This window comes from Pelmatolapia mariae, linkage group LG9 (assembly GCF_036321145.2).
Source record: "Pelmatolapia mariae isolate MD_Pm_ZW linkage group LG9, Pm_UMD_F_2, whole genome shotgun sequence".
NCBI classification, from domain to species: Eukaryota; Metazoa; Chordata; class Actinopteri; order Cichliformes; family Cichlidae; genus Pelmatolapia; species Pelmatolapia mariae.
Window position 1 is genome coordinate 13,620,839 of NC_086235.1, and position 26,168 is coordinate 13,647,006.

The 26,168-nt window shown below is 41.8% G+C and overlaps 4 protein-coding genes across 11 annotated transcripts in view; 2 read left to right on the forward strand and 2 right to left on the reverse strand.

Moving 5' to 3' along the window:
* apbb1ip (amyloid beta (A4) precursor protein-binding, family B, member 1 interacting protein) overlaps positions 1 to 1,038 on the forward strand; it is a 44,968-nt gene extending 43,930 nt beyond the window's left edge. Inside the window, exon 14 of one of the 2 annotated variants that reach the window (XM_063483302.1) lies at positions 48 to 1,038. In XM_063483302.1, the coding sequence (XP_063339372.1) occupies positions 48 to 638 (591 nt within the window). In that variant the 3' untranslated portion in view covers positions 639 to 1,038. The remainder of the gene's footprint in view (positions 1 to 47) is intronic. The other variant, XM_063483303.1, reaches the window with a different exon arrangement.
* Positions 1,039 to 1,207: 169 nt separating this feature from the next.
* On the reverse strand, positions 1,208 to 7,918 carry LOC134634230 (protein adenylyltransferase SelO-like). 3 transcript variants are annotated; one of them, XM_063483304.1, is made up of 21 exons: positions 7,851 to 7,918; positions 7,214 to 7,271; positions 6,809 to 7,111; positions 6,606 to 6,724; positions 6,399 to 6,527; positions 6,235 to 6,299; positions 6,087 to 6,143; positions 5,658 to 5,756; positions 5,045 to 5,112; positions 4,810 to 4,897; positions 4,630 to 4,699; positions 4,482 to 4,554; positions 4,326 to 4,430; positions 4,096 to 4,225; positions 2,489 to 2,533; positions 2,324 to 2,405; positions 2,135 to 2,227; positions 1,886 to 1,962; positions 1,737 to 1,780; positions 1,530 to 1,609; positions 1,208 to 1,424 (listed from the first exon to the last, which is right to left on the reverse strand). In XM_063483304.1, the coding sequence occupies exons 3-21, from the start codon at positions 7,038 to 7,040 to the stop codon at positions 1,302 to 1,304; spliced, it is 1,779 nt and encodes a 592-aa protein (XP_063339374.1). In that variant the 5' UTR covers positions 7,041 to 7,111; positions 7,214 to 7,271; positions 7,851 to 7,918; the 3' UTR covers positions 1,208 to 1,301. The 3 variants fall into 3 exon arrangements, with proteins under 3 accessions (XP_063339374.1, XP_063339376.1, XP_063339377.1); XM_063483306.1 differs by lacking the exon at positions 7,851 to 7,918 and having other exon boundaries at positions 4,326 to 4,409; positions 6,809 to 7,346; XM_063483307.1 differs by lacking the exons at positions 2,489 to 2,533; positions 7,851 to 7,918 and having other exon boundaries at positions 6,809 to 7,349.
* Positions 7,919 to 7,931: 13 nt separating this feature from the next.
* On the forward strand, positions 7,932 to 13,723 carry pdss1 (prenyl (decaprenyl) diphosphate synthase, subunit 1). The gene is made up of 11 exons (XM_063483316.1): positions 7,932 to 8,157; positions 8,782 to 8,831; positions 8,961 to 9,093; positions 9,701 to 9,831; positions 9,973 to 10,114; positions 10,195 to 10,306; positions 10,387 to 10,496; positions 10,603 to 10,683; positions 10,790 to 10,903; positions 11,021 to 11,101; positions 12,646 to 13,723. The coding sequence occupies exons 1-11, from the start codon at positions 7,996 to 7,998 to the stop codon at positions 12,784 to 12,786; spliced, it is 1,257 nt and encodes a 418-aa protein (XP_063339386.1). The 5' UTR covers positions 7,932 to 7,995; the 3' UTR covers positions 12,787 to 13,723.
* Positions 13,724 to 15,161: 1,438 nt separating this feature from the next.
* The window catches only part of abi1a (abl-interactor 1a), a 51,722-nt gene continuing 40,715 nt past the window's right edge, over positions 15,162 to 26,168 (reverse strand). For 2 of the 5 annotated variants that reach the window (XM_063483312.1, XM_063483311.1), the window contains 5 exons: positions 23,603 to 23,703; positions 18,994 to 19,242; positions 17,520 to 17,606; positions 15,810 to 15,995; positions 15,162 to 15,720 (listed from right to left, as the gene is read on the reverse strand). In XM_063483312.1, coding sequence (XP_063339382.1) covers positions 15,545 to 15,720; positions 15,810 to 15,995; positions 17,520 to 17,606; positions 18,994 to 19,242; positions 23,603 to 23,703 — 799 coding nt within the window. In that variant the 3' untranslated portion in view covers positions 15,162 to 15,544. Of the gene's footprint in view, positions 15,721 to 15,809; positions 15,996 to 17,519; positions 17,607 to 18,993; positions 19,243 to 22,129; positions 22,259 to 23,602; positions 23,704 to 26,168 lie in introns of all 5 variants that reach the window. The other 3 variants (XM_063483314.1, XM_063483313.1, XM_063483315.1) reach the window with 2 other exon arrangements.

Genomic DNA, 26,168 nt, shown 5'->3' on the forward strand with positions numbered 1-26,168 from the left:
CCCTTCCTGTCAATCTTATATCTTTAAATTTTATTCTAACTTATCAGAATCCAGCTCCACCACCACCACCACCATTAGCCGAGGTCCTCCCTCCACCACCTCCAGACCCAGTGCTCCCTCCTCCTCCTCCCATGGCTGCCAAGACTGCCTCAAAACCCACCCCCCCAAAGCGGAATCAACCAAACAACTTCCCTCCACCTCCACTTGATATGGACAATCTCCCTCCACCACCACCTCCACCCACTGACGACCACTTAGAGGCTCCGCCAGACTTTCTTCCACCACCTCCTCCAGCTACTGGCTTTAGTTCACTGCCACCACCACCTCCTAGTTTTGGTGGCGTGGACCACTCTCTGCCCCCGCCACCACCAGACCCAGTGTCTTTGCCACCACCTCCACCTGACCCAGTGTTTGTAGCTGCTGGGGGTCCCCCACCACCACCACCTCCTCCTCCACCACCACCGGCTGCTCCTGTCGCCACCCTAAGACCAGCTGTGAGGACCTCTGGGTCATTGAAGAAGGTTCCTCCGGCTCCACCAAAGAGGACTGCACCAACGCAAGGAGGCGGAGGAGGAGGAGGTGGAGACTTCATGTCAGAACTGATGCTAGCCATGCAGAAGAAGCGTGCAGACCAGTAGCCTGAACAGAGAACTTGTGGAGTATAAATACAGAATGAACTATGCCTAAACAGCCAACAACTTAACCAGCCTTTTCTCAAAGATGAAGCCAGTGGAGTTCTCTGTAGATTTCTCCTTTTAGGCATTCATCCTTTTTCTGAACAGCTTCCACGACACAAACGAGTTAACCTTTGAAAAAAAGTTCAGTTTTGAAAAGCATTTGAAAACGTTGGGCTCAAAAAGGCTATTACAGTTTGCTTTGTCATGCTGTTATCGTACTTCCATATTGTATATATATTTGCATACATAGCTGTAAATACTGTAAAAACACAGTCATTGTGTTACCAGTAAATATACGAGTTAGATAGTCTGTTTTCATTTGACTCTTCAACCCACCTAAATAAACCCTTGAATCTCCTGGCTGTGCTGCACCATCAAGATCTGTATTATTAAAATATGTTGTTGCTTTGCTGGGCAAGTTGTCAGTCTGCCGCAGGGCCAGCACAGTCTAGACCTCGTGGACATGGCTAAATGCTGTGCTTCCTCCCCTCAGACAGGCTTTTACAGTAACCACCTGCAGTTGGTGCTTGTTTGTGGATCTCTTTGCCTTTTGGAGCAAATATATTGCACAACAAATGACACATCACAGCAAAATATGCTACAAGTTTTTTATTAGGAGGTCACTCATGACGAACAGCTGACCTTTAACCTGCTAGCCCACTGTGGAGGTCTTGCTGCATAGCCCGCCTCCTCTGCAGTCTCTTGTGTAACAAAGGGTGAGGACAGGATGTGGTGCAGCAGCTCCACCTAGTGGTAAAGTGGTAAAGTAAACTGCAGTAGAAACAAATCATAAACAACTTCGGGTGTCGTTTTATTTGTTTTGTGTGACAGGTCCTTTTATCAGACACATACCTCGGAAAAGTCATTCCTCTCAGCTTTCCTTATTGCAGACTCCGCCATCCAGTTCCTCAGCACATATCTCGCATTTACATCTGTAAAACATTTAATCCAATCAGATGTGTCTGTCACCACTGCATAACAAACATCTAAGAATATAAATATTTATATCCCTCATCGTTTAATCAACATTAAGATTTAGTTACACTGAGTTTGATTTACTTTTCATCCTGTGTTGACGATCCAAATCGCTATCATCCTGCTGTCTGAACAGAAACAGAGGAAAGAGATTAATTCACAGCAACAAACATCCTGGTGTCACACAAATGTAAATAAGTAAATTCAAAATGACCTCTCGTGACCTTCCTTACCTACTGAGCCGGAACAGGTACTTGTTAAGCCAATCAGAAAAGTGCTTGTGGTGTGATAGGTCATCAAGAGCCCACATCTGATTTAGAAATAATACAATCCTTTACATTTCCTGCATGCATAATTATAAGAAATGCATGCTGTGCAAGGAAAGCTCAGTATTGGTACAACTGATTCAACAGATTGGCCAGCTTCACAACAAAATCTAGAGATTGAAAGGAACAACAACATTTTGTCACTTTTAGCTCCACCTGCGTGAAGTTCTTGTTAAGAAGCTGCTTGGCCGAAACTTCGCTGAGCTCCCTGAAGGTCATGGTGAAGTCAGACTCTGTGTCCTCCATCATCTGTAAAGGGAAAGCGAAATTACAGTGCAGAGAGTGAGACTAAACTGATTTACAAGACTGAAACGAACTGTATAATAACAACTGCAACTGGCTCACCTTAAGCAGGAAAGCAATGAGGTCGTTATCGTCCTCATCTTCACCAAGAAGTCCCAGTTTTGCCTTAAATATCTGGTGAACCCTGAAGCGGAGACATGAATAAATGCAGTCTTGGCTTTGCTGCAGCATGAACACAAGTAAGATAACATTTCACATGAAGCTCACCTCATTTGGTAAATGTTAGCATATCCTTTAAGAATAATTTTCGCCCTGCAAAAGGTTAAGACGACAAGTTTACAATTTGACTTCATGAATTTCTTCAAATTAGAAAAGAAGAAGTCACATTAATAAACTTGAAGGTGTAATAAGCAGCTACGTATATCCCACTGTTTGTTTGTTTTTTACCTATTTGCTTTTTTCAATAGATTACAATATTTATGCAAAAAAGTAAGTACAGCATTAGCAAAAGAATTTTAGCATTTTAGGTTGCATCACTGAATAGCTTCACTCAGGCTCTATTCTTGACCACTCCTCTAAATATCTCTTGACTGTGTCTACTGCCTACTTTGAATTCACCTGCAATATTTTAATAGGATTTAAATCCAGTTCATTATTTATACTTTTTGAACCACATTTTTGTTAGTTTTTTAGGGTCATTATAATGGTTTACACGATCCACTGCAGCTTGAACTTTCAGATCACTTTGTCTTCCTCCACTCTTTGGAACATTTCCAGTCAACAATTCAAAGTTAAGTTATACTCCTGAACAGCTCCTAAAAACTTTTGTCCGTCCAGAGAACATCATTCCAAAAGTTCTTGTATGTAGTTCTGCAATTGATACATCTCGTGACTTATTATCCATGGAATTTGTGCAATCTCTTCATGACTGTTACAGCCCTAGCAGGCCTAGTGTGTGTGTTGGTGGATGTGTCCTGTTTCCAACTGCAGTATAAAAGAGAGGCTTGAGAGAAGCCCCTGAGCCTCAGAGTGTGGGTCAGCTCCAGTAGTTTTGTGATGTGTGTTTCTGCACTAGCAGTAAGTAGTTGTGTTCTCCATCCTGCAGAGGATTGTTCTGTGGTGTGTTTTCTTTTAGGGGCTATGAATGCATAGTTGTTGCTTTCTTTGAACAGAATTGTTTTTCTTTGGTCTTTTATTTTTTGCAGCACCTCTGTTTTGCTGACACCTTCATTTCTGTTGTTTGATTGAACTGTCTCTTTAAGTTGAACCTTTTAATAAAGTTTCTTTTAAAAACTGCATGGTTTGCTTTTTCACACAGATTTTCCTGTTGTTTTTGCTTTCATCCCTAGTTCATTTTTGAGGGATATAAAAACAACTATAGATGATTCGTCTCACAGTGAAAAATACATTTACAAGAATAATCCAGAACTTTTTTTGACACCTTAAAAAGATTTGTAGATATTTGTATGATGACAAGAAACACTAAATGGTTGTTTGCTTTGCTGGGGTCAGTTTTCATAAGAGGGATAGATTTAAAGTGAGGGGTGTACTTACTTTCCATGTGGCTGCTTTCATTTTGTTGCATTGTGTGACTACTTTATTTCTACACTTTCTCAAAGAAAATCTTTAAAGATATATTTGAATTAAAATATGCTGAAAATAAATTGTGGGATGTATTATTCTTTTCACATGGCTTTGTGTGACTCTGAAGTTATTTTGCTCGTGTTTCTGTGCTTTTGTTTTTCAAATAAACAGGCTTCTGTAAGAACGAGCTAACAGCAAAGCTGTTCCAGTTTGTCGAAATGACAAAAAGAGTTCAAGTCCTATATTTAGTAAATCCCCCTTGAGACAAAGTGATGTTGTGGTATTCTTACTGTTTCTGTTGTGTCTGTGTAAGCACAGGAATCAGAGCCACCAAGAGTTTCTCTAGATTGAAGAAGCCAACATTTGCCTGAGCTCCAATGCTGTACCTGCCTTCATCATCAGATGTGTTGGGGATAAAATCTGCAACAAAAAGAAATATATATATATATTTGTTTGAGAACTGACAGCAAGAGGATTTCAGTTATTTTGGAGTAAAAGCAACATGAAACAGTCTACACACTGGGGTTATATGACTCCATAAAGCCAAACGGTCCGTAGTCGATGGTGATAGAAAGAAGACTGAAGTTGTCTGTGTTGCACACACCTGTGGTGAGAACAGCGACAGCTATCAGTAGCGTTGGTTTAAACTGTGTGATAAGAATGTTCAGTTTCTCACCATGTGCAAAACCGACTGACATCCACTGGGCAATCAGATGTGCCGTTTCATTTACAACTGTGGAAAAAAACACCTGCAAAGAAAACCTCAATAGGTTATTTACTTAAAACAAAAGCGGTACATTCAGGTGTGCTCTTTTATTACTCACCAAATATTTTTCTGGGTTGTCTGGATTTATAAAAGGAAAATGTTCGTCTATCACAAAGTTCAACAGCTTTCTAAAACGAAAATAACGATAAAATAACATTACAAACACAACAGGACACAGAACAAAGCCATATGTAAACAACTATGAAGTAAACTTTGTCATGTGACCAGGCAGTCTCACCTCAGAAGATCTATTTCTCCACTTTGAGACAAAATTTCTAAGGATCCAATCCGAAACCATGACTTGGCCAATCGCAGAACAACAGCTCCTGTGGGGAAAAAAGAAAAGCTGAACCAGAACAAAGATTAAGGCAGCAGACAAAACATCTGCATAACAGTAATAAAAATTATGCTGGATTGTCAAAAAGTAATGCAGTTTGAAATAAAAGGCTCCAGTCATGGGTAAATCCCTGTACCTCTCTCTGCTTTCACATTTCCATTGTAGAACTGATCCCTCAACACAGGCTCCTCACTGACAATCAGACTAAAAGAAAAAGCAAAGAATTAGCAGATAAATATAAAACACATAACAATTAAATGGTGACAAAAATCACACGATTCACACAAATTCTGGGTTATAATTTCTTTAAAAACGCCTCTCTTTTTGCAAATGCCAAAAAAATGTTCAAGTCATATGAGTCAAGCTCGTATGACTTGAACTAATTTTATGTGAATGAATGAAATATAAATTGATAACACATTTCTGCACATCAAAAGTCCTGATTGACAGTAAGGAGGGTAAAATTTGTAGTAGGTAAAACTGATCATTTCCTTGTGTGGATAAAAACACACAAAATCCAGTGCCAGAAAAATTACTGCAAAACATCCCTCTTTGCTACTGAATCTGAATCAGAGGTACCAAGAATGTTTGATTGCTTGTAAATGTCTGATTAAGCAAATTATTATTACTACATAGAATCATGGTAAAAACAAATAATTATCATCAACCAAACACACATTTCTTTACTTTTTGTGCTAAGTTTGTAATCTTATACCAAACTTATAGCTCTCAAAATCATTTATTCTCACCTGGCAGCCCTGCTGGTGGGAACACCCAGGAAATGCATCGCTTCACTGCACAGGAACTCCCTGACAGAAGACCGGATTACAGCACGACCATCTCCTGACCTGTAGCCAGATGTGAAATCATACTTTTTTGGTTGCATTGCATGACTGCACAATTTTACAGCCATGCATACTATTATTAATAGCCATGCGTACTACTTATTCATCTTTAGGGGTCATTACAGCAGATCATCTGCCTCCATGTCACCCTCTGCCTAGCATCCTCCTCTGCCGTCCTTCGAAGCATCATAGACCCTACAATTAAAGCCCCTACTCTCACCTCCACGCTCCTGCCTTTCCTTCTCTTTAGCTATCCCCTAACACACCTGTATATTACTACAAATAATAAATGTAATAGCTATTGCACAAATATATGTACAAATAAATACAAACCTTGAATATGGTGTTTTTCCAGATCCTTTAAGCTGGAGTTCCCATACCTCCCCCTTTCTATGAAAATTGAGAAGGAAAATATGTAAAGGCTTTAAGTGGCAGAAAATTACTTAAAACATAAAAACATAATTAAAAAAAATTAACTTACTTGTTTGAATACTGACCAAGGAAATGAGCTCGACCATCACCCAGCTGGCCTGCCCAGTAGCCAAACTATCGAGGAAAGTAAAGCGTGTCAAAAAGATCAACTCAGCAAATAAGCAAAAGCTTTATAGCTTTTAAAAAGTTATCAGGTATAAAAATCATTTATACCTGATGACCTCCATATCTGTGAGCAAGTGGCACAGACCCCGGCAGTAGTCTGCCACCACTCGCATAATGCAGAAAATCACCTGACCGAGTCACTGACGCATCTAAATCTAAGATCCCCTCGATGACATCCTGTTAAGACAATTTTAGACATAAATGAATTCACTATATTGTGAAATTACAGTGCTGATAGTGATATGGCATCCTCACCTTAGACGCTGCTGCCAACCTCAATGGACCTTTCAGTGGGGTTGGAATGGACTTGGAAAATATGCAGTTCTTCACAGTGCGAACAAAGTTGCCATCAACTTTGTCGATTGGGAGTGCCTCTGCAGAGAGGACAGAGGGGATTGTATGATAACATTAGTGCCTTCCTCTATGTTTTGACCTGTAAGGACAAGAATCTGTTTTACCCAATAGCTTCTTGCAGGAGACTCTGAACTGGTTGAGGTCGTGCATGAGGCTTGAAGCATTCAAGGTCCACTTGGACTTCACAGTGTGCGATGACGATTGGCTGTTAGATGCAGTGTTGTCATCACTGTGACACTCAGGACTTATATTTTGGCAGAACTCCAGGACATACGCAGGTGTGAAGATCGATGCTGCCACCAGAGCAAAGACTAGTGCTGTACAGGTGCTCCACATTTTCACAGATGGAGCAGCTGACTTATCGAACCCGGTTTCAACTTTTCTCTGGCATGCCCCACTTTAAGAAGCTGAAAGGTTCGTACCAAACGCCCCACAGTTTTATCAATCATTAACTTCAAAAAAATCATATTATATTCTAGTTCACCTTAATTTTGTTTTATATTTTTCACCTGGTTATCCACATCCACAGCCCAGGGTTTGAGAAGCACTGCATTAAAGATAGAAGATCTGAGGGAAGCAATAAAAAGGGTAAACCACACTTCCCCTTAGTGCTTATTCTAAGCCAAACAGCTGATCTTTTACTTACGATAGTAAAAAAAAAGACTTAAAGTCACTATTAATAGGCTACTAAAGTGTTAAGTAAAATATAATTTTTGTTTGGCATTAAATGGAAATACTGGAGTGATGTAAAAGGATCTTAAAATTTTATTTCAGGACTTTTAAACCTTAATCAGAGTAAATAAATGATCAGTTGCACGTTACGTTTCATACACAATTCCTCCAATCAACTTTTAAGTTTTTTTTAACTATTAACTTAAACAAATAACGAGTTAAACATGAACTAAACAACCTTAACTTTGTCTGTCAGCTCTACCGTATACCTGTAAATCACGATAGGGTAATTTTAGTTTTTACGTTAGTTTATTATTACATATTACACCCCAAATAATAATAAAGTGTCATGAAAAGGCGAGAGCTAGCTTAGCTGTTAGCAACCCAGCAACTAGCCTCATCCCAGACACCTGTATATTATCTGAAGACGAGCTTGAAAATACATTTTCCAGCACTAGCTTGAGGTATGTATACCTAAATTATTGCGCATTTACTCTCTCCATCATTTCCTGCCTTCTGCTGCTCCTCGTTATGAGACGTCACCGGATATTCCTTTACTCTCTTTCCGGTTCACGTTGCGATATGTAACTTCCGATGCATGCTGTTAACCTAAGGTAACATGGCGGGGCCGTGGTGGAGGCAATGCCCGAGGTTGACTACGGGCTGCACGGCCACGAATATATTAGAAAATTTGTGGCACTTGAAGGGCAGTCCTGTGTCTTCCTCCGCCTCTGCATCCCTGTTGAGCCGGGCTTCCTGCATCTCCACGCCGGAAACCAGGGTGAGTTTGCGGTTAATAAAAAGCTGGAGAGCCGGCATGGAGGACTTTTCAAAACCAGGAAGGTCATTCACTGCAGAGTGGTGATTTAGAGGCAATGCCCACTTCTGCTTTATTCTACTATCTGTCATATCCCATGCCAGTGAAACTTTATTTCCATTCGTCAGTAAAGAGAATTTTATATCTGTGTGTTTAAATGAAATGATTGGTGACTTGTTGAGCTCATAGAGGTTGAGACTTCCTGCTTGCACGTAAGCTGTCTTTAACTTGGTAAGCTGTCTTTGACTTGGCCAGCTGCCTGCCTCAGTTGCACTTCATTCATTCATTCGGCATTGACCCACATGTGCAAGACTTCAGTTATATGAAATGTAATACCTGCATTTTAAACAGAAAATAATGTTTCTATCTTGTATCAATCCCAGTTACTGTGAGCATATTCTTTATTTTATTGTTCCTATGTTAAGTTAATGCACCCAGGGCTTAAAATCTGGGTCCATAAATAATTGATCCTGTGTAGGTTTAAAATTGTTTAATAACAACTAACTCCAGGGTGCTAGAGCCTCTGCAAACCTGATGTGCTGCACATGCCTGAGCTCATCTTTGTTATGATCTCATTTTCAATTTCAGCCACCAACAGCTGCACAGATAAACATGAAAGCAGGAAACTTTCTAATCAGGTGAGTTGTTAGGTAGTCCAGCTAAGTAGTGATTTTTACATTTTTATTTATTAATATATTTGAGGAAATTGTGCATTTCAAATCACACGTTCAGTTTCAGCATAAATATTTGCAGATCTTTCTTTCCAGACACCAGTCACGGTTGCTGCTTCCAACACTACAGTCTTGCTGTTGCAGAGCGACACACAGTGACACAAAGCCCAAGGACCCCTTCACGTTAGCCCAGAAAGACTTGACGAGTTTATATGACGACATCAAAAAAGTAAGTCTTCAAAGAGATCAATCCAATTTAGCTTTAGCTTAGTTGTGCTGAAGCGATTGTTGTGCTGTATTCTGTTTTGTGTTGCATCCCTTTCTCTGGTCACTTCTTGTAAAGTAACAGCTTTATTTCAGCTCACATTTATTAGTTTTTCAACCCAATTTTAAGGTTGAACAAATCAGTAGTTAAATCCAGATGTTTGCGAAGCACACACTTTATCTTTAATGCAGTTAGGATTCATTCACTAATACTGGCAGGTTTTTACCTTTTTAAAAATAAAACTCACTACTTATTAACCACCAAGCCTGTTAGCTTACCCATTCAACAGTACTCTGAATTTCTCCTTGAAACAGTCTGCCTCCCCTCTCACCCGCCAACAGAGCAAAGCCACACCCTTATTTCACAATAGGAGTTTTAAGCTGCTAAAGAACGTAGAGAAAAACTAAAAGGAAGTCTGTCTGAGATATTTTTGCAATGGCTGTGACAAATTAATAAAGGCTGTTGGGTCAGAGTGGGCAGTTTCCTGCCCTGTGGTGATTGGCAGATTTCTTTCTGCACAGCAGTTGCTTATGGGGGAAATAAAACGCATGCTTTTTACTGTCCTTTACAGGAGCTGTTTGTGTCCAAAGTAGAGCTGAAATCTCTCTGTGAATACTATTTCGATGGCAAGGGGAAGGCCATCCGACCAATGATAGTGGTACTGATGGCTCGCGCCCTTAACATCCACAGCAACAGAGCCGGGTAAACGACCCTAAACTCAGTTGTATTTTACTCTGCGACACATGGGTCAGAGTCCTGATTGCACCATCATGACAAGCTCTTTTGTTTCAGATAATTGCATCTGACTTCCTCCTGTTTGCTGTCTGTGTTTGTCCACTGTAGAGATTTGCTCCCAGGGCAGAGGGCCATCGCTATGATCTCTGAAATGATTCACACTGCCAGCCTGGTGCATGATGATGTCATAGATGGATCAGATAAGCGAAGAGGGAAGAGAACAATTAATGAAGTGTGGGGTGAAAAAAAGGTAAAGGAGATTAAATCGTTTGGTCTGATATGTTTTTCCGAACCATCAGTTCGTGTATCATTCGGCCTCCTCTCTTCCAGGCTATCTTAGCCGGAGATTTCATCCTCTCGGCTGCCTCAATGGCCTTGGCTCGTATCGGTAACATCACAGTGGTGAAAGTTTTATCTCAGGTCATAGAGGACCTGGTGCGAGGTAAGTCACGATGAGCCGAGAAGCAGCATGCAGAAGAACTGGCCGGAAGAATGCATTTACATATAGCCTTGTGATTGCAGGTGAATTCATGCAGTTGGGTTCCAAGGAGAACGAGAACGAGCGATTCAAACACTACCTCGAGAAGACCTTCAAGAAGACAGCGAGTCTTATTGCAAACAGTTGCAAAGCAGTATGTACGTTCTGTCTTCACATAAATAGCAGAGAGATGGAGAAAAGCCTCGTTTTCTGCACTTTTAATGTTTTTTTCGTTGACTGTCTGCACTCTTTCATTTAAGGTTTCCATTCTGGTAAACTCTGATCCTGAAGTGCATGAAATAGCGTACCAGTATGGGAAGAATGTTGGCATTGCATTTCAGGTACCGGCTGTTAAGCAAAGCATCGCCCTCAGTGATGAGCAAATATCAGTAATGATTTTTTTGCACAGTAGTTATATGTAATAAGGCAGTTTGTTTTGTCCTGTAGTTGGTGGATGATGTTTTGGACTTCACATCTGGAGCCAGTCAGCTGGGGAAGCCCGCAGCGGCTGATTTGAAATTGGGTTTGGCTACTGGTCCGGTCCTGTTTGCTTGTCAGCAGGTGAGACACCGCCACCATCGCTGTTACTCAGGACATGCAGACAAACTGTGCACCACTAGCTAAATGAGATGGACTGCAAACTGTCTTTAGTCAGTTTTTATCCGTTTGTCATTTCAGTTTCCTGAGCTTCATGCAATGATCATGAGACGTTTCGCCTCCAAAGGAGACGTAGATCGAGCCTGGCAGTACGTCCTTCAGGTATGACCCGTAATACGCCATAAGTGAAAGCCTTAAAGGTCCAACCAAAAGAAGGGCTCTCTTAATAAAATTGATATTAAAAAAAAATAAAATGATGTGAAATTAGCTTCTTAAAAGTCATGACACATGCATGTTGACATAGATTTGTTTATAATAAAACACTGTACATAAATTTTACAATAAACGTTTTATTGTGTACAAATAAAGAGCAGAGAGAGATCTAAAAGCGATGCTAAGAACTTTACCTAGTCTGAAGTGTTGCTGGGACTGTGGGCCAAGGTCTAACAATCTGCACTCTGAAACTAATGATGTGAGGATGGTTTTATAGATTTTTGGAAATGCATTTAAAAATCCAAAGCCAAAGTCTCATTTACAGAAGTAGTCAAACTCACTCGGTACTTTTAGCAGTACTGTCACTCTGGTGTAAACTGTGCGAGCACAAATCGCACCTGGATTTGTGCAGATCCTCCAAGGCTCTGTCAGATTAGATGGGAAAGTGCTTAAACTGTCATCTTCAGGGTCTCTCCTCAGATGTTCTTTGTGCTTTAGATCTGGGATTTGGCCGAGTCACTCAAAGACAGACTTGTCCCAGTGCGTCCCTTAGAGAGGGATCGGTCCTGATTATTAAACACGGTGTGGAGTGCCTTGGTCTTGGTTTTCTGAAGAAATAATTTAATCTGGTCTTACTTGTGCTTTAAGGTGAACTCGCTTCCTTTATTCTTTTATGAATTTCTCCTTTTTCCATTATTGCATGATGCTGCCACACCGTTATAACCAGGTTATGAGCAGTGCCTGCTGTAATATTTAATAATTCACAAAAGGCTGCAAAACTGTAACCAGAAGTAGGTGTTTAGTAAACGAAGCTGAGCTCTGCGTGACAAAAAAGCAGTTGTCAATGATTTTAGTGTTTTATTGTTGATAGCAGAGCCAGAGCCGACTTATCAGCAAGCAGATATTATCATCCAGTATTAGCTATTTGCTGACAGTATCAGCATTTATAGCAGTTGATAAATTACTTTTTTTAAAGGATAGGAGAACTGCCCTTCGACCATGTTATGAGTGGCAGATGCCAGTTGCCAGCTCACTGGTTGAGCAGGTGCCCATATGCCCTATGGCTGAAATGCAGCGGCCTGGGTTCGCATCCAACCTGCAGCCTTTTGCTGCGTGACTTCTTCTTCGTGTCTTCTCTTCACTGCTAACCGATCACTAAAGAAAAAAGACCCGCCTAAAAAGCAAAAAAATACATAAAAATAAAAAAATCTGTGCATTGAAGTTATGTAGTTTCTCCACCAGAGGGAGCTCTGCAGCTTCTCTGTTGACAACACGTTTGGAACCCACAAACTCACAACGAGCTGATCCAAGCAGACACATTTAGATAAATAAATAATAAATGTTAGGGAAACTGTTAAAAATATTTAGAAAAAAAAAGTATCAGTATTTTTTTTGTAAATTACCACAGATCTGTATTGGTCAGTCTTAAAAATCCGATATAGGTTAATAGATTAAAAACTTTAATAATGTGAGTGCTCCTCCTTCTGTTTTAGAGCAATGGTGTGCAGCAGACCAACTACCTGGCCCAGCACTACTGCAAAGAAGCAATCAGGCAGATCAGTAGGCTCAGGCCATCCCCAGAGAGAGACGCCCTCATCAGGCTCACAGAGATGGTGCTAACCAGAGACAAATGATCCTCCTCTGCTGGGCTTCTCTTCAGGCAGCTACTCCAGGGGAGAAAAGCAATTTACCTGCCACCCTTAAGTCCTTAGACCAGCAGGGTTGGACAAAAATAGCGAGGGAGGCAACAGGAGTTTGGTTTGGATGGACCTCTGGTGCTGATGTGAGTGCCAACTCTGGCTTAACAGAACAAAACGGCAAGCAGGGGTCTCTGATCTGAATCATGGCGCTTTCCTCTTGACTTGAGGTTTGGTATTAAGGATGCACTGATTTATTTTTTTTATTTTTTGAGCCCATTCTGATGTTTAAAATTTTAGTTTGACTGAAACCTGATGCCAATGCCAATATTTATTTTGTTGTTGATAACAAGAATCACCATAAAAAGAAGAATTTTAAAGTTTTTCAGCTCCTCGTCAAACGGTCTTTGAACATTTAACAGACCAAAGTTGGTGCGACACAACAAATGTAACCAGATTTGTTGAAAGCCCCAAACCAGGCCATTAAATTTGTGCATCCTTACGAAGCGCAAGTAAACTTGGTATTTAGGCAAATTGTGATGTTTGAGTTTCTTACAGGAAACGTATATGTAAATGAATAATTACAACTGAAAACTGCAGCTGAACCCTTCACTGCTTACAGTACTGTAACTGCAAAAGCCTCCCGTGGCTCAGACTAGCCGACTGTGAGTGAACAGTTTGTTACACGCTGGTCCTGAGCTGCGACGGAGGCGTTGCAACATCTGTGTAATTCCAAATGAGAGGGAAGTGCATCATTGTGTACTCGCTTGGATCCGTCCTCATCTCAAAGGCCAATCAGTCACGTGTCTTTCTTTTCCACTCTGAAGTGTTATATGGTTACTTCTGTGATGCAAAGTGTCCTGTAACGACCACGGCCTTAACATCTGCAATGACTGTGCACTCAATAAACCAACTGCTTAATTTTTTTTTTTTTTACATTTCATTCAAGCCGAAGCTTTGGTTCCTTGTCAAAAGTCATGACACGCGCATGTTGTACATAGATTTGTTTATTATAAAACACTGTACATAAATTTCTCAATCAACATTTTATTATGTACAAATGAAGGGCAGAGAGAGATCTATGATGAAACTGAGCTGGAAATAAAAGAAACTGGGTGAAAGGTGACCACAGCAGGTAGCGGTTTAACACTGCATTTGGAGGTCATGTTAGATGACAGAACCAGCATGAAAAAGTACAAGATGATTCTTATACCTGAGAGACACCTACATATGGACTGGCTGATTTATACTGGAGATATCGTGTTATGTACACCCGTGCAGCCCAGAGGATTACACATTCCTAGCATTTAGCGCGGTCTTTGAAGCCAGACGGGGCCAGTGGTGCTTTGAGAAGACAGAGGAGGTACTAGTTGCTTAAATGGTCTACGTTATCACGTCTGAATTGTCACGTGGCAGTTTTGGGGCAGGACGATTCCACGCTCAGGTGACAAATTGCAGGAAGTGTTTGCCAGGCCAACAGAGGGGTTAAAACAATTTGCGGTTTTCATGATGGTGGTGAGATCTGGTGACTCCAAAGGGCATAATCACAGTTTTCATACACAAATGATCCAGTGACCCCCTCTGTGCCCGTGACTATTAGTAACCTAGAAAGGGTTAGAAATGTTTCAACACTTAGTAAGAAAAGAAACCCCTGTGCTGCGGTTGTGGTAGTCCTCATCTTTACTTTGCTAAAATTGTAGTGCACAGGTTCAGAAGCAGGGCACACAAGACGAGGTTTGAGGACCTAAACAGTCCCTTCACGTTAAGGTTGGGGGTCACGGGTTCATGTTTTTCCTTTAATTTGTCATCCATTAGCACAGGAATTATATTCCTGCCAGTCACCAAAAGATCTTCCACATTTTCTGCGTATAAAATTAACAGTGAATCCTAAAATGCTCCATAATAAGCCAAAAATGGATGGAATGTCTTTCTTGCTTTAGATGGACCCAAATTCATGAAACTTCAATATAAAAGGGACGAGCCTGTCATTTACTTCAGAGTTTAAAAAAAAAAAGTGATTTCAACAGTGTAATAAAAAAGCAAAGGTGTATACATTTCCAACATAATGGAAGCATAATGGCAATAAACTGAAAATTACATTAGATCTCGAAAAATTTTGCATGCTTCGACGCTGAGACTGATTTTCCCGCAGTAAATTTTCTTTTTCCTTTGAAATACGATTTACAGTATTTATTTGCGAATCACCAACCGTCCATCTGCCATTTACAGAGTTGAGGAGGAGGAGGGCGGCACCACTAATGAAAAGCATCATATGATCGACATTCACTGAATTTACATTACAGAACCCCCCCTTCCCTCCCGGAGTGGCTGCAGCTCGGATTATGTACAACCAACAGTACAAACACTTCCACTGAAGGTGCTTACGTTACGTTTTTATTTGTTCCATCAAAACCTAAAAACTCTTGTTCACAAAGTTTTTTGTTCAGGCAAGATCTCACCGTACATCCTTCAACTGTGTGAGCATGTGCAGTCCAATTCATAAAAAAAAAAGTTTATTTTACATATTCCTTAAATGTTCCCCACCTGTCCATAACACCAAAATTAACTAAATAGATATACCTTTGTCATTTTATTTGCAATCAGTAAGGGAAAAAACATTCCGTCATATCAAAAGAAAAAGGGCGGCGGGGGATCACGTGGTTATGCATCTCGGGAGTCGGATTTCCGCTGTCAGTCTCTCAGTGGATTGTGATATGACTGAATAAATATGCTGTACTTTAACTGAAAGGTCCCTTCAGTCGGCGTAGTGCATGATGGACTCCACGTAGTTGCCGGGGAAGAGGCCGGTGGTGCCGTTGCACACGCCTTCGAACCAGCCGTCGTCGTTCTTTTTGATGACGTAAATAATGGCGCCCTCCATGAAAGTCAGCTCGTCGTCCTTGTCCTTGGAGTAGTCGTAGATGGCCACCACTGCGAACAGGAAGGGAAAAGGTTTGCTCTTGGACTCGGTACCCAACGGCAGGACTTCGCCTGCAAATAATTAGAAACGTTAAGCAAACCTTTCTCGATGTAGCTCTTGGGAGCCCACTGGGGGTCTCCATCGGCGTAGGGGTCGTTGTAGTGCACGACTGCGGCGTCTTCCTCCTCGTAATCCACCGGAGGAGGCGGCGGAGGCGGTGGCGAGTCGTCAAACATGGGCATGTCATCCGGAGGAGGAGGGGGAGGTGGAGTAGGAGTATCTGCAACTATTGAACGGACATCAAAAGTGAGACTATCGTTTTGGTTGGAGTCACAAGATGTCCTTGGTGATAGAGGTGGCGGCGGTGGGAGAATCATGCATAATAATAAATGAAATCAAGGCATGCAAAGTTTGTCTGACAATCAAGCAGGCTGCAAGGCTTCTCACAAATGACATGCCGTGTGTGTGTGAACCTCTCAAGTGGCTCATGTAGTTTGTGCTCCTGTTGTAGCTTTGAACGTCGCTTCACATGCATATGCAGAAAAAAGGACACCTATATATATTATTTATGAGCACTTAAATAATGAAAAATACACTCCAAGTCATGCCATTTAGTAGGTTAGAGCTGACGGCATCCACTCCGGGACAAGAAAAGGTATGAAAACGTATACAGACTGCATCTGACACTATAACAAACTGAAAATATGACGCCGTACTGTCTAGAATATACAGTTAAAGTGTTGGATGCTGACATTAAACACAGCCAACGGGGTCACTGTTTGCTATATTCTCTGCTTGGTGTCAAAAAGATGGAATTTCCTTACATGGGTATATCAGGCACACCTCATCCATCTGACTCTGAGGTTTACAGTAGATACAATTTCATTTTTGAGACCAACAGCACCCAAAAGCCAAGGTAGGTGTGTGTGTTACTTCAAATTGAGCTCACTGGCACGTCTGTCTAATATTGGTGAGACCAAATCAGACCAAACGGTTACTACAGTTTCTGTGCAGACGTTTTGCAAACACAACATAGCTACCAGGGTTTGTTTAAGAATCTTGTTAACACTTACAAAATGTTCTTATGTGTGCAAAAGCAGTTGAGAGTAACAGCAGCTTATTTAACGGTGTATAGTGTGTTCATTAAGGTCTGAATTTTGCCTTGACAACAAGAAATTATGCAGAAGGTCGTTTTCTGGTCCCTGGAGGGACCCACAAGTGCCATGTTCTGTTTGAGGAAGCCAGACGAGGGGCATCCAATCAAAGAAATGGCTTTTGAGTTGACTGTCAGCTAAAATGCTTTGCTAACAAAGTGTGAATTAAGGACTTTCAATACAGGCCACTATAAAATAAATAGTTTGTGGTATCAGCAAACTATCCAGAGCTATTCTAGTGAAGTTTACCATTAATATATTAGTTCCCTTTCAATAAATGAGCATATGGCAAGTTTTGGATCAGAGGGGACAGCAGAGAGTCCCATCTTATGTGCTCATGCTCTGTGGTGACCTTTGGCACGTTTTACCCTAAACATTATCAATGACTTTAGCGTAACTCTATAGTGCTACAAGTACTCTGTATTATACCTCTATAGTAGTGTAGATTTGTAGCTGCAGAAATAAATAAACTAAATTATAAGTTGCCTAATAGAAGCTTAAATAATGTGGAATCTAGTAAGACTCAGTTCAGTTTTGGAAGAGGACGGTATTAAACAGGATGAACACACAGTGCATGCTCGGTGTTATGGGAGTTGGAACAGTTGGCGCAGATAACGAGGAAAGTGCTGTGTGTGTGTCTTAGCCTCTTCACTTACTGCTCTCCTGCATCCTGGCCACAAAGCCAGTCAGAGGTATCTGTGGAGTCAGCTGGGGCATGGGGGGAGGAGGAGGAGCGACAGACACTGAAAGCCAGCGGAGAAAAAGGCAGGAAGGCCGACAGAGTGAGCATCAGAGAAGGAGAAAAAGACAAAGCCCATCAGTCACCAAGAAAGACAGTTCAGGGTCCAACCCAACCCCCAAGCAAACAACAGTCAACACAGACACACTGCAAGAACTGGGAGCATGTACACATCTAACAAAAGCACAGTTAAGCACTATACTGGAAGACTGATTGTTTAAATAAATGATCAACATATTTTTTTTCTTCTATTTGACAGAGATCACAGATCAGACGCAAGCATGAGCTGAAAAGTTCAGCAGCATCTGCGACTGTGATGAGATTCACATGGTATCAGGGGATCATTAGAGCAAGAGGATAAAAAGCAGATTATGTTTGATTTCTGTCGATCAGACCGTTTCCACTAAATCGAAAAAAACGGGGGACTTCTAATAGCCACAAGGGGGCAGTATTTACTTTAGATGTCTCATCCTGAACTCATGTGAAGCAACTCCCTTCAGACCTGTTTTAGTAATGTTAAGACTACTTTAGATTCTCATGTTAGTTTTCCTCAGATCACATGATCAATTTTAGGTTAAATGCTGTGGATAAGTAATAGTCAAGAACCAGTGTTTCAGAAAATGCCACTTTTAGGCTTCAGGCAATGACAAAGCTACCAGGAATCTGCAGATGTGCAAGAAAGACCACATGCGAGGTGAAAATTCTCTCTGAATGAAGTGTTTGGAATGGAACGGGCACATTTGCACATCTGGAGGTCATCTGGCTTGCACTGTGATCTGTATAAATGGGATCCATACAGCGTGAAAAGGCCACCTAACTATTCCTGCTATCTCAAGCTGCAAGTCTACCCTTTAAAAAGAGACTTAAAAATCAATGATGCCTGTGCTTTGCCTTTATTTTCTTGACCCCACCTAATAAATCTGTGTGAAGAGATCTCTTAGCAATATAGGCATAATTGAAGTGAGGTTAACAGCTGACCTAACTAAACTGCAGTACAATACACAGCCAGTAAACTTTGCCTAAGTTTTTACAAGATGCCAAAGACTGACTCTGCACTGCTAGCCAACATTGATTGCCTGTATTGCATCTGTGTACGAATCCAAGGATGAGGCATTCTGCATCAATACTAAAGACGCCCCACAGTTGGATAAAAAAACCTTAACCTGCACTTTAAGATTAAAAAGAAACGTCAATAGTTCTGTGAAGAACTTGGCCTGACCTTCAGAAAGCACTGATTTACTTGCAAATATAAAATATAAAGTTTTTGTGTGTGGCTACAAAGGTTAGTTCGCTTTGGGTGCATGATTTGGGAAGAATGTGAGGTTGTGTGTCCTTCAGTGACAGCTCTGGATCTAGAAAGCAGTTGGGAGCCGGAGACAAGAGGGCCTTACTTGAGTTCTGACCATAGCCAGGAGTGCCTCCATTAATATGAGGCTGCTGTTGCTGCTGCTGCTGCTGTTGCTGCTGCTGCTGCTGCTGCAAGGAGAACTGCGAAGTGACCGACGGCGCCCGCCGGTAGGTGCCCGTGGCCGAAACCATAGAGACAGAGGAGTTGGAAGAGTTGTGCCGCGAAATCTGCCGCGAGATGGTTCCAAACTGGGACATTGGAGCGGGTCCCAGACCAGGTCCAGGGGCCACAGCTAGAAACACCCGAAGACGGGGAGGAAAGAGAGGAAAGCCAAGCAGGGTAGCAAAGGAGGGAAGAAGGTTGGAAATGAGAGGGAAGGGGGAAACCAACCAAAACATGAATCATCAACACCGTGTGAGATAACATGAGCTTTTAAATTCTGATCAGAGCCCCCTGCCTATTAAAAAAATGTTAAAGTTAGTCAACAAAAGTCAGAGGAAGCAGGTGATCTTGGGGAAGCAACAGAGATTGTAATTTGATTATAAAAGTAACAGACACTTCATGAAGAGTTTCATCAACAAGTTATCTTAAATGTAGCTTTCTTAGACAAGAAGGAAAGGAAGGATTGATTAAGGAATAAGAACGCATCAACAGAACAGATGGATCCTGCAGGTTTTCGCTGAAGCAACAATTTAAAACAGGGATTTCAAACTCATTTTATATGGCACGCTTTGATGTGAAGTGAGCTGGACCAGTAAAACTGCATGATAAATGTATGAAGCAAACAAAAGGTTCCCATAGTTCACTGGTCAGGGTGTCCTATAAGTATAGATTTAGAATATGAAGCTTTCATTGATTCACTTTGGTGTAGTATATATGGCAGTGGGTGTGTGGGGGATCTTTATCAACAGGAAAAACTGTTCAAAATCTTTGCCCTTCCTTCACATTTTCTTAAGTTGTCAAGGATGCAGAATTGGAGTCTTTACAAGGCCGATTCAGCCCCGCGGGCCGTATGTTTGACACGGTTTAAAAGATGGCAGGTAGCATTTAGGATTACGTGCATCACTACACCGCCCATCAAAGAATAACTGAAGCATCTCTGTGAACAACAGCTTTAAAAAAACAACAACAAAGAACTATTTGAAGATTGAAGCAATGTGTGCGGCTGTGGGCGACAAAAATAGAGAGGGCGAGGAGGGGTTTAAGTTTTTTTCTGCCTTTCTTTCTTCTGCTCGAGCATTTCCTGTTCACATTTCTAGATAATATACATCCTCTCGGGAGAGATAGGAATGGGTGGGACCAGAGGAAGTAAAGATTTAGAGGAAAACAACTACAAATAAACTTCGCTATAGTGTCACCAGCAGAATAATTATAAGTGGAAAATAAAGAGACTTGTGATGTTCAGAGGACAAAATGTGCACATTTCAAGTGATCATCTCGGTCACAAAGATTACCGGAGTCGATGAGCGAAGAGCAGCTGCTGCACAGGCTTAGACACTTACCGGTGGACACCGATGAAACAGCTGGATGCTTTTGAGCTTTACAGAGCTCGGACTCTAAATCAATCCCAGCATCACGAATCTGTGATTCAGAGGCCGTGTAAATTAAAGCTACATCAGGCACTGCAGAGTATCTGAAGCACCCAAAAGGCTGGCTGAATGGTTCGGGGAGTCCATTACCCTGAAATCATTATGTGGCATTTGCTGTGGCTCAAACAGTCTCCATACTGAGTCACTGCTTTACTTTCTACCAGTGAAAATCATTAGCATCTCTGAATTTAGCTCACCCACTCTCTAAACCTGTTGCAAAGACGCATTGAGCACAGTGTTCAATAAAAGGCAACTAATTACATAAAAACATAACAGGGTTTCCAATAAATCAGGTATAGAGGGACAAATTAGCTTTAAATGTATTAGATGTGACGTGTTGTTTGACCCCTCAGTCTACCAATGCTGGTGCAGCAATTGTAATTTAAAAAGTTAGGCCCAATAGGAACGTTTTACTTTTTATACTACATTTGTCTAAACAGACCGCACCCTGCATCGGCAAGTGATCTTTAGCTTTGCCCGCTGATGGGTGAACATTTACAGTAACGACCGAGTTTGGGGATGTGTCAATCTTTTTTTGCAACTTTGCAAAAATAGTTTTTCTGTTTCATCACAGACTATGATCACAGCTAACGCACACGCAAATAGAAAGTAGCAGCGATGCGGCACAGAGACGGCAGGCTGACAATCAAATGGGGAGATTTAAAGATGCAAACTCATCTCAAATCGGAGCCAAGCCGATTACCAATTAAAAGGGTTAATTATGAAACCAGAGTCTGGAATGTCAACAACCAGCTTACAGCTTTAAATGTGAATGATCTTGAGTTCAGGAAAGTGTTGCCTGATGCAGCTTTAACCACAATCATGTTTTTGGAAATTAAAAAAAAAAAAAAAAATCAAATGAGCCACATACTGTACCTGCAGTAGAAGTCTCAAAGTCACGTTTCTGTACATCTGTACAGATTTGAAAAAAAAAAACTTGCATATTTTATTATCCACAACAGCTTGAGATTAAAATGTAAAGGACCAATTTAAGAGAAATTACAGGCACTAATTAACTTTAGCCAGGCCCTAGGTGACATGAGACTTCTGTATTAACTGATTACACTTCAGTGAAGAAGAGCACCACCACCACCAAAACCACCACCGTGAAGGATTAAGTTAAATGTCACACTGTGCTTAACAGAAGCACGAAACTCTGTCCACACTGCAAGCAACGACAGAGCTGAACAACCCAGAAATCTCTGGCTGATGTGTTTAGTTCAGCGAGTTTCTTGGCTGGGGAAAGCTCGTCATGGCCAACGCTCGTCGAGAGCGCAATTAGATTTTTATCTTTCTCCCCCATTTCCTTAATAATGTTTCCTCATTTTGTGAATACCGCTTCAGCCTAAGTGGATGACAGAGAAATCTCTTAGAGATGATGCGGCTGTTTCTGTTGCTTTATTCTTGATTTTTTTTAAAGAGGAAAGCTATGATAAGATTTGATAAGAGGACCCTTTGCTTGCAGTGTGTACAGACGGACATCGGCACCCACAGCACCCTTATTTTGTGCGTCTCCATCGCCACGCTGATGATCCGCCATCCAGTCGGCAGAGGTCACACAAGCGGCTCTGGAGCTTCGAGGAATCTCACCTATGGGAGGTGGCGGCGGTGGTGGTGGCGCTGGAGGGGCCATCCCGGCCATAGGAGGAGCAGGTGGAGGTAGAGGAGGAGGGGGTGGGGGAGGCGGAGGGGCTCCCGGGGGAGCAGGCATGGTTGGGACTGAAAGGAGGATTCACGTTAGTGACCATTTAGCGGTGAGGCAGGAGCAGAGCGTGTCCTCGCCGCCTCCTACACCTCTATTACATAACATCATATCAATTTACTTAAGAACCCTCCGGGCCCGAAGGAGCGCTTCGACTTCTCCGAGACGGAGCGCACTTGGACACACTCCTTTGCGGTATGAATCGAGTGTTGCCATGGCGACCAGCTTGCACATCACAGGGAAAGAGAGAGAGAGGGAGTGCTGTGGAAAGTCCTGTGCTGCCGGCCTGATCCCGGCGCCGAGGTAAAACAGCTGCTACGTCAACCTACAATGCTCCAACCTTAAACGCAGCACCATCTCCGCCGTGATCACAGTACAGCGCGACACCACGTGTAGCAGCTCGTCGTGTTACGTGGGCTTTACTGTTTAACTGTAAAGTGTCAGGCCTCACGCAGCTTGGCCTATTTACACAGTAGGATAGAGAATCAGCTGTGCTTAGAACACAATGGGGCTCCATAATCCCTGTCTGGTAAACATAGGCTTTGTGATGCACACTCTCTCTATCTGCCAATAGCATCATACACTTACACTTTATCAAACGTAATCATATATTCAGATTTTACGCTTAAAAACACTTATTTAAATTCTACTTTTTTAGCCATATATTGATTGAGAAACGTATGTGTTTAAAGTTTGATTTACAAAGAACACACCATAGACTGTACCTAAAAGATGGACAATCAGTAGCAACATTGATCTGTTCCAGATGTTTATGAAGTCCAAGGTTGTCACCTTGCATACTGTTTTTTATTGTCTATTTTACTCTATATAATGATGATTACTTTAAACAAATGAACAGTTGCATTAGTTATTAACTAAAGCTAATGTATAAGGACACATTCTCATTAGGAGATGTTTACTGAGGTCAAATATCAACTGAGCTGTAGGATCATCTTCTCATTGACTTCTGTGAAACTGGACTCATCTTTAAACAAGAGCAGTCGCCCTTTGGTGACCATTTCAGACCTGGAAGCTACATCTAGATTTGATTTAGTTGAAGTCTATGGTGTGCATCTTGCCAAACGGAGCAGTCCTGTAGTGTCAAAATCTTGTTTAAACTGGGTGGAAAATACACCAGAAAGTGACAACATTCCTGAGGGTGTACACAGATTTCTTCATCATTAAAGCAAATATTTCTCCCTGCATTTCTTATCAAGGTAAAAAAAACAAAAAAAAAAACCCTACTTAAAAATAAAAAAACAACTGCCAATAAAAGCCTCACTGAAAATCAGCATAATTTGGACACCGACTGGCCGATTGTTACCGTTTACTGTTTAAGTCACCATCACTGTCAAGCTCACCTGGTCCAGAGTTGGGGATGGAGGGCGTAGGCACGGCGATGGGAATGCCAATTCCGCTGCTGCCGCTGTTCTCCCTGCTGCCGCTGCCCCCGCTGCTTCCACTGAGGGAGGAGAGAGACAGAAGGAAAAAGAGGACATTGTTTTATTCAGGGCAACCTGCTTAGACTGCACAGCAGGTAACACTGCAGATATAGGGGACTCTGCTGCTTCGCTGCTTATGTCCCATTTAGAAGTAAAAGGCCAAAAACTCCACATTTTTAAGTAATACTCCAGGGTGACTTTGCTCTTCCACACTTATTCAGTCTATTGGCTTGTTAAGACTGAGCTGCAGGGTGACACACCCAAGTGAAAAAGACATGAGTCACCCTATTGAAGCATTTTTGGTCACAGTCTGTCAAAGAAACTGAATAAAAAGTAAATATTCCAGGATTTAAGAGGGTATTTAAGCATTCAGCATGCAAACCATCTTAAAATATCTTGCTTTTGACACTCCAATTGCCCCCCAAACACAAATTTACAGTGATCATCATATAGTGTGGATGATAATCACCAACATTAAGCCTTGCTTTGAGAGTAATGGGGGGGAACAGTCACTTTGTTGTACATGATACGAGGCCTTGCCAAACACGTCTAAATGTTCCGCATGATTTATTTTTAGAGAACGAAATAAAAGGAACAAAGACGCGACTGTATAACTGGAACATCAGTCTGCACATCAGTTTAAGCAGGCCACACACATGCACGCACGCTTACTGCAGCTAGCACACATTTATGAGAAGCAGGTTAGTCAGCAGGATTTAAAGATTATTGAAATTTAAATTTATCATACCAACGCGCACATATTTGTGAATGTTTTCCTACTACACACCCAGTATTATGTAGAATTTGTAGATTTACTGGTACAGGAATAAGTGTGACGCATGAATTAACGCCTCACACCACTGCATTTATAGCCTGAACAAATCTGCAGTGTCTATCACTGGATGGCTCTTTGTGTGAGTTATTTGTTAGGCTAACTGGTGACTAAATTGACTGTAGATGTGGATGTGACAGTTGTCTCTCTGCAACGAACTGGTGACCTGTGAACTGTGGATCCTGCCTCTCACTCAACACTGCAGTTAAGAAAAAGGACATATGGAGTCATGTTAAAGAATGAGGTGAATATTCATTAGCTGTTTTTTAAATAACGAAAGCTACAGATGAACAACTTTTTCAACTTCCTGAAATTATAAATTATATAAATTATATATGCGTATCAAATATTTTGAGTTGTTGGACTTAAATTTTAAGACATGTGTTCCCAGGACCCACATCACAGGCAATTTTCATATATTTTTTTTATGACAAATTATCTACTGTTCTCAAAACATATTCCACTCATAATAAATTCATGAAACCAGTACAGTGATGTGGATGCTGTACTGATCTGTTGTGGTAAAGCGAGAGCCAAGCAGAAAAGCGAAGCTGTCGATTTACTGGTCCATCTACGTTCCTGCACTCACCTACGGTCATGCGCTCTGAGCAATGACTGAAAGAATGAGGTCGCAGATACAAGTATTGGAAATTAGTTTCCTTCAAAAGGTGCCTAGCCTCCCCCTTGAGATACGGTGAGCAGCTCAGTCATTCAAGAGGGACTCTGAGTAGAGCCGCTGCTCCTCCACACTAAAAGGAGCCAGTTCAGGCATCTGAGTTGATGCCTCCTGGACACCTCCCAGTAGGCGAGGTATTAGGGGCATGTCCTACTGGGAGAAGGCCCCAGGGAAGACCCAGGACTGGCTGGAAGAGGTGGCCGGTGTGAGAGAAGTCTGTGTTCATCTGCGCAGCTGCTGTCGCTGCGACCCAGATAAGCGGTAGAAGATAAATGCATGGATCATCAAACATTTAAAAGGCGATTCTGGGGAAAATCCATGACATAAGACCTGCCAATAAGCATATCTTTAAAAAAAAAAAGCATAAAAGACATTGTTTTTACAGACTTGCCTTAAAAGTCTCTGTCCAGTCCATCCCACATAGAGACAAAGCCTTTGTGGGTTGTGTCACAAAAGGTATTCGGCATAACAATTAGCTACGTCAAATATGTGGCGCTACCTGCTCCGCTCTCCTGTCACCCCGTGTGAATAAAGGAGCAACTGAAAGGAGCTTTGATCAGACATAATGTTTTTACTGGATTTCAGCAGCTTTGCCCAGCACTTGGATGTAGGTCATGTGTATGTAGTATGTATGTCAGCTCTGCATTTTCAGCCTGTACATGACCCTACAGCTCGTAGATCAATGGCCAGGACAAATAAATCCCTCCTCCCGCTCTTTCGCTATCTCTCAGGCTGGCCTTGATCCTCATTTCTGCCACAACCCCTCATCCCACCTCTTCTTTTTTTCCCCTGCCGCTTTCATCCTTGTTTTTCAACTGATTCCCCCCCTCACCCTTAACCATCCCTTGACCTCTTTCTCTGATCTCTTCATCGCCTGTAAAGTGATTCCCCATTCATCTACCAGAACCCCTCTCTCCCTCATCTCCTCTGATTCCTTCCACCCCTCTGAACCCCTGCTCACTCCCACCTCCCCCACA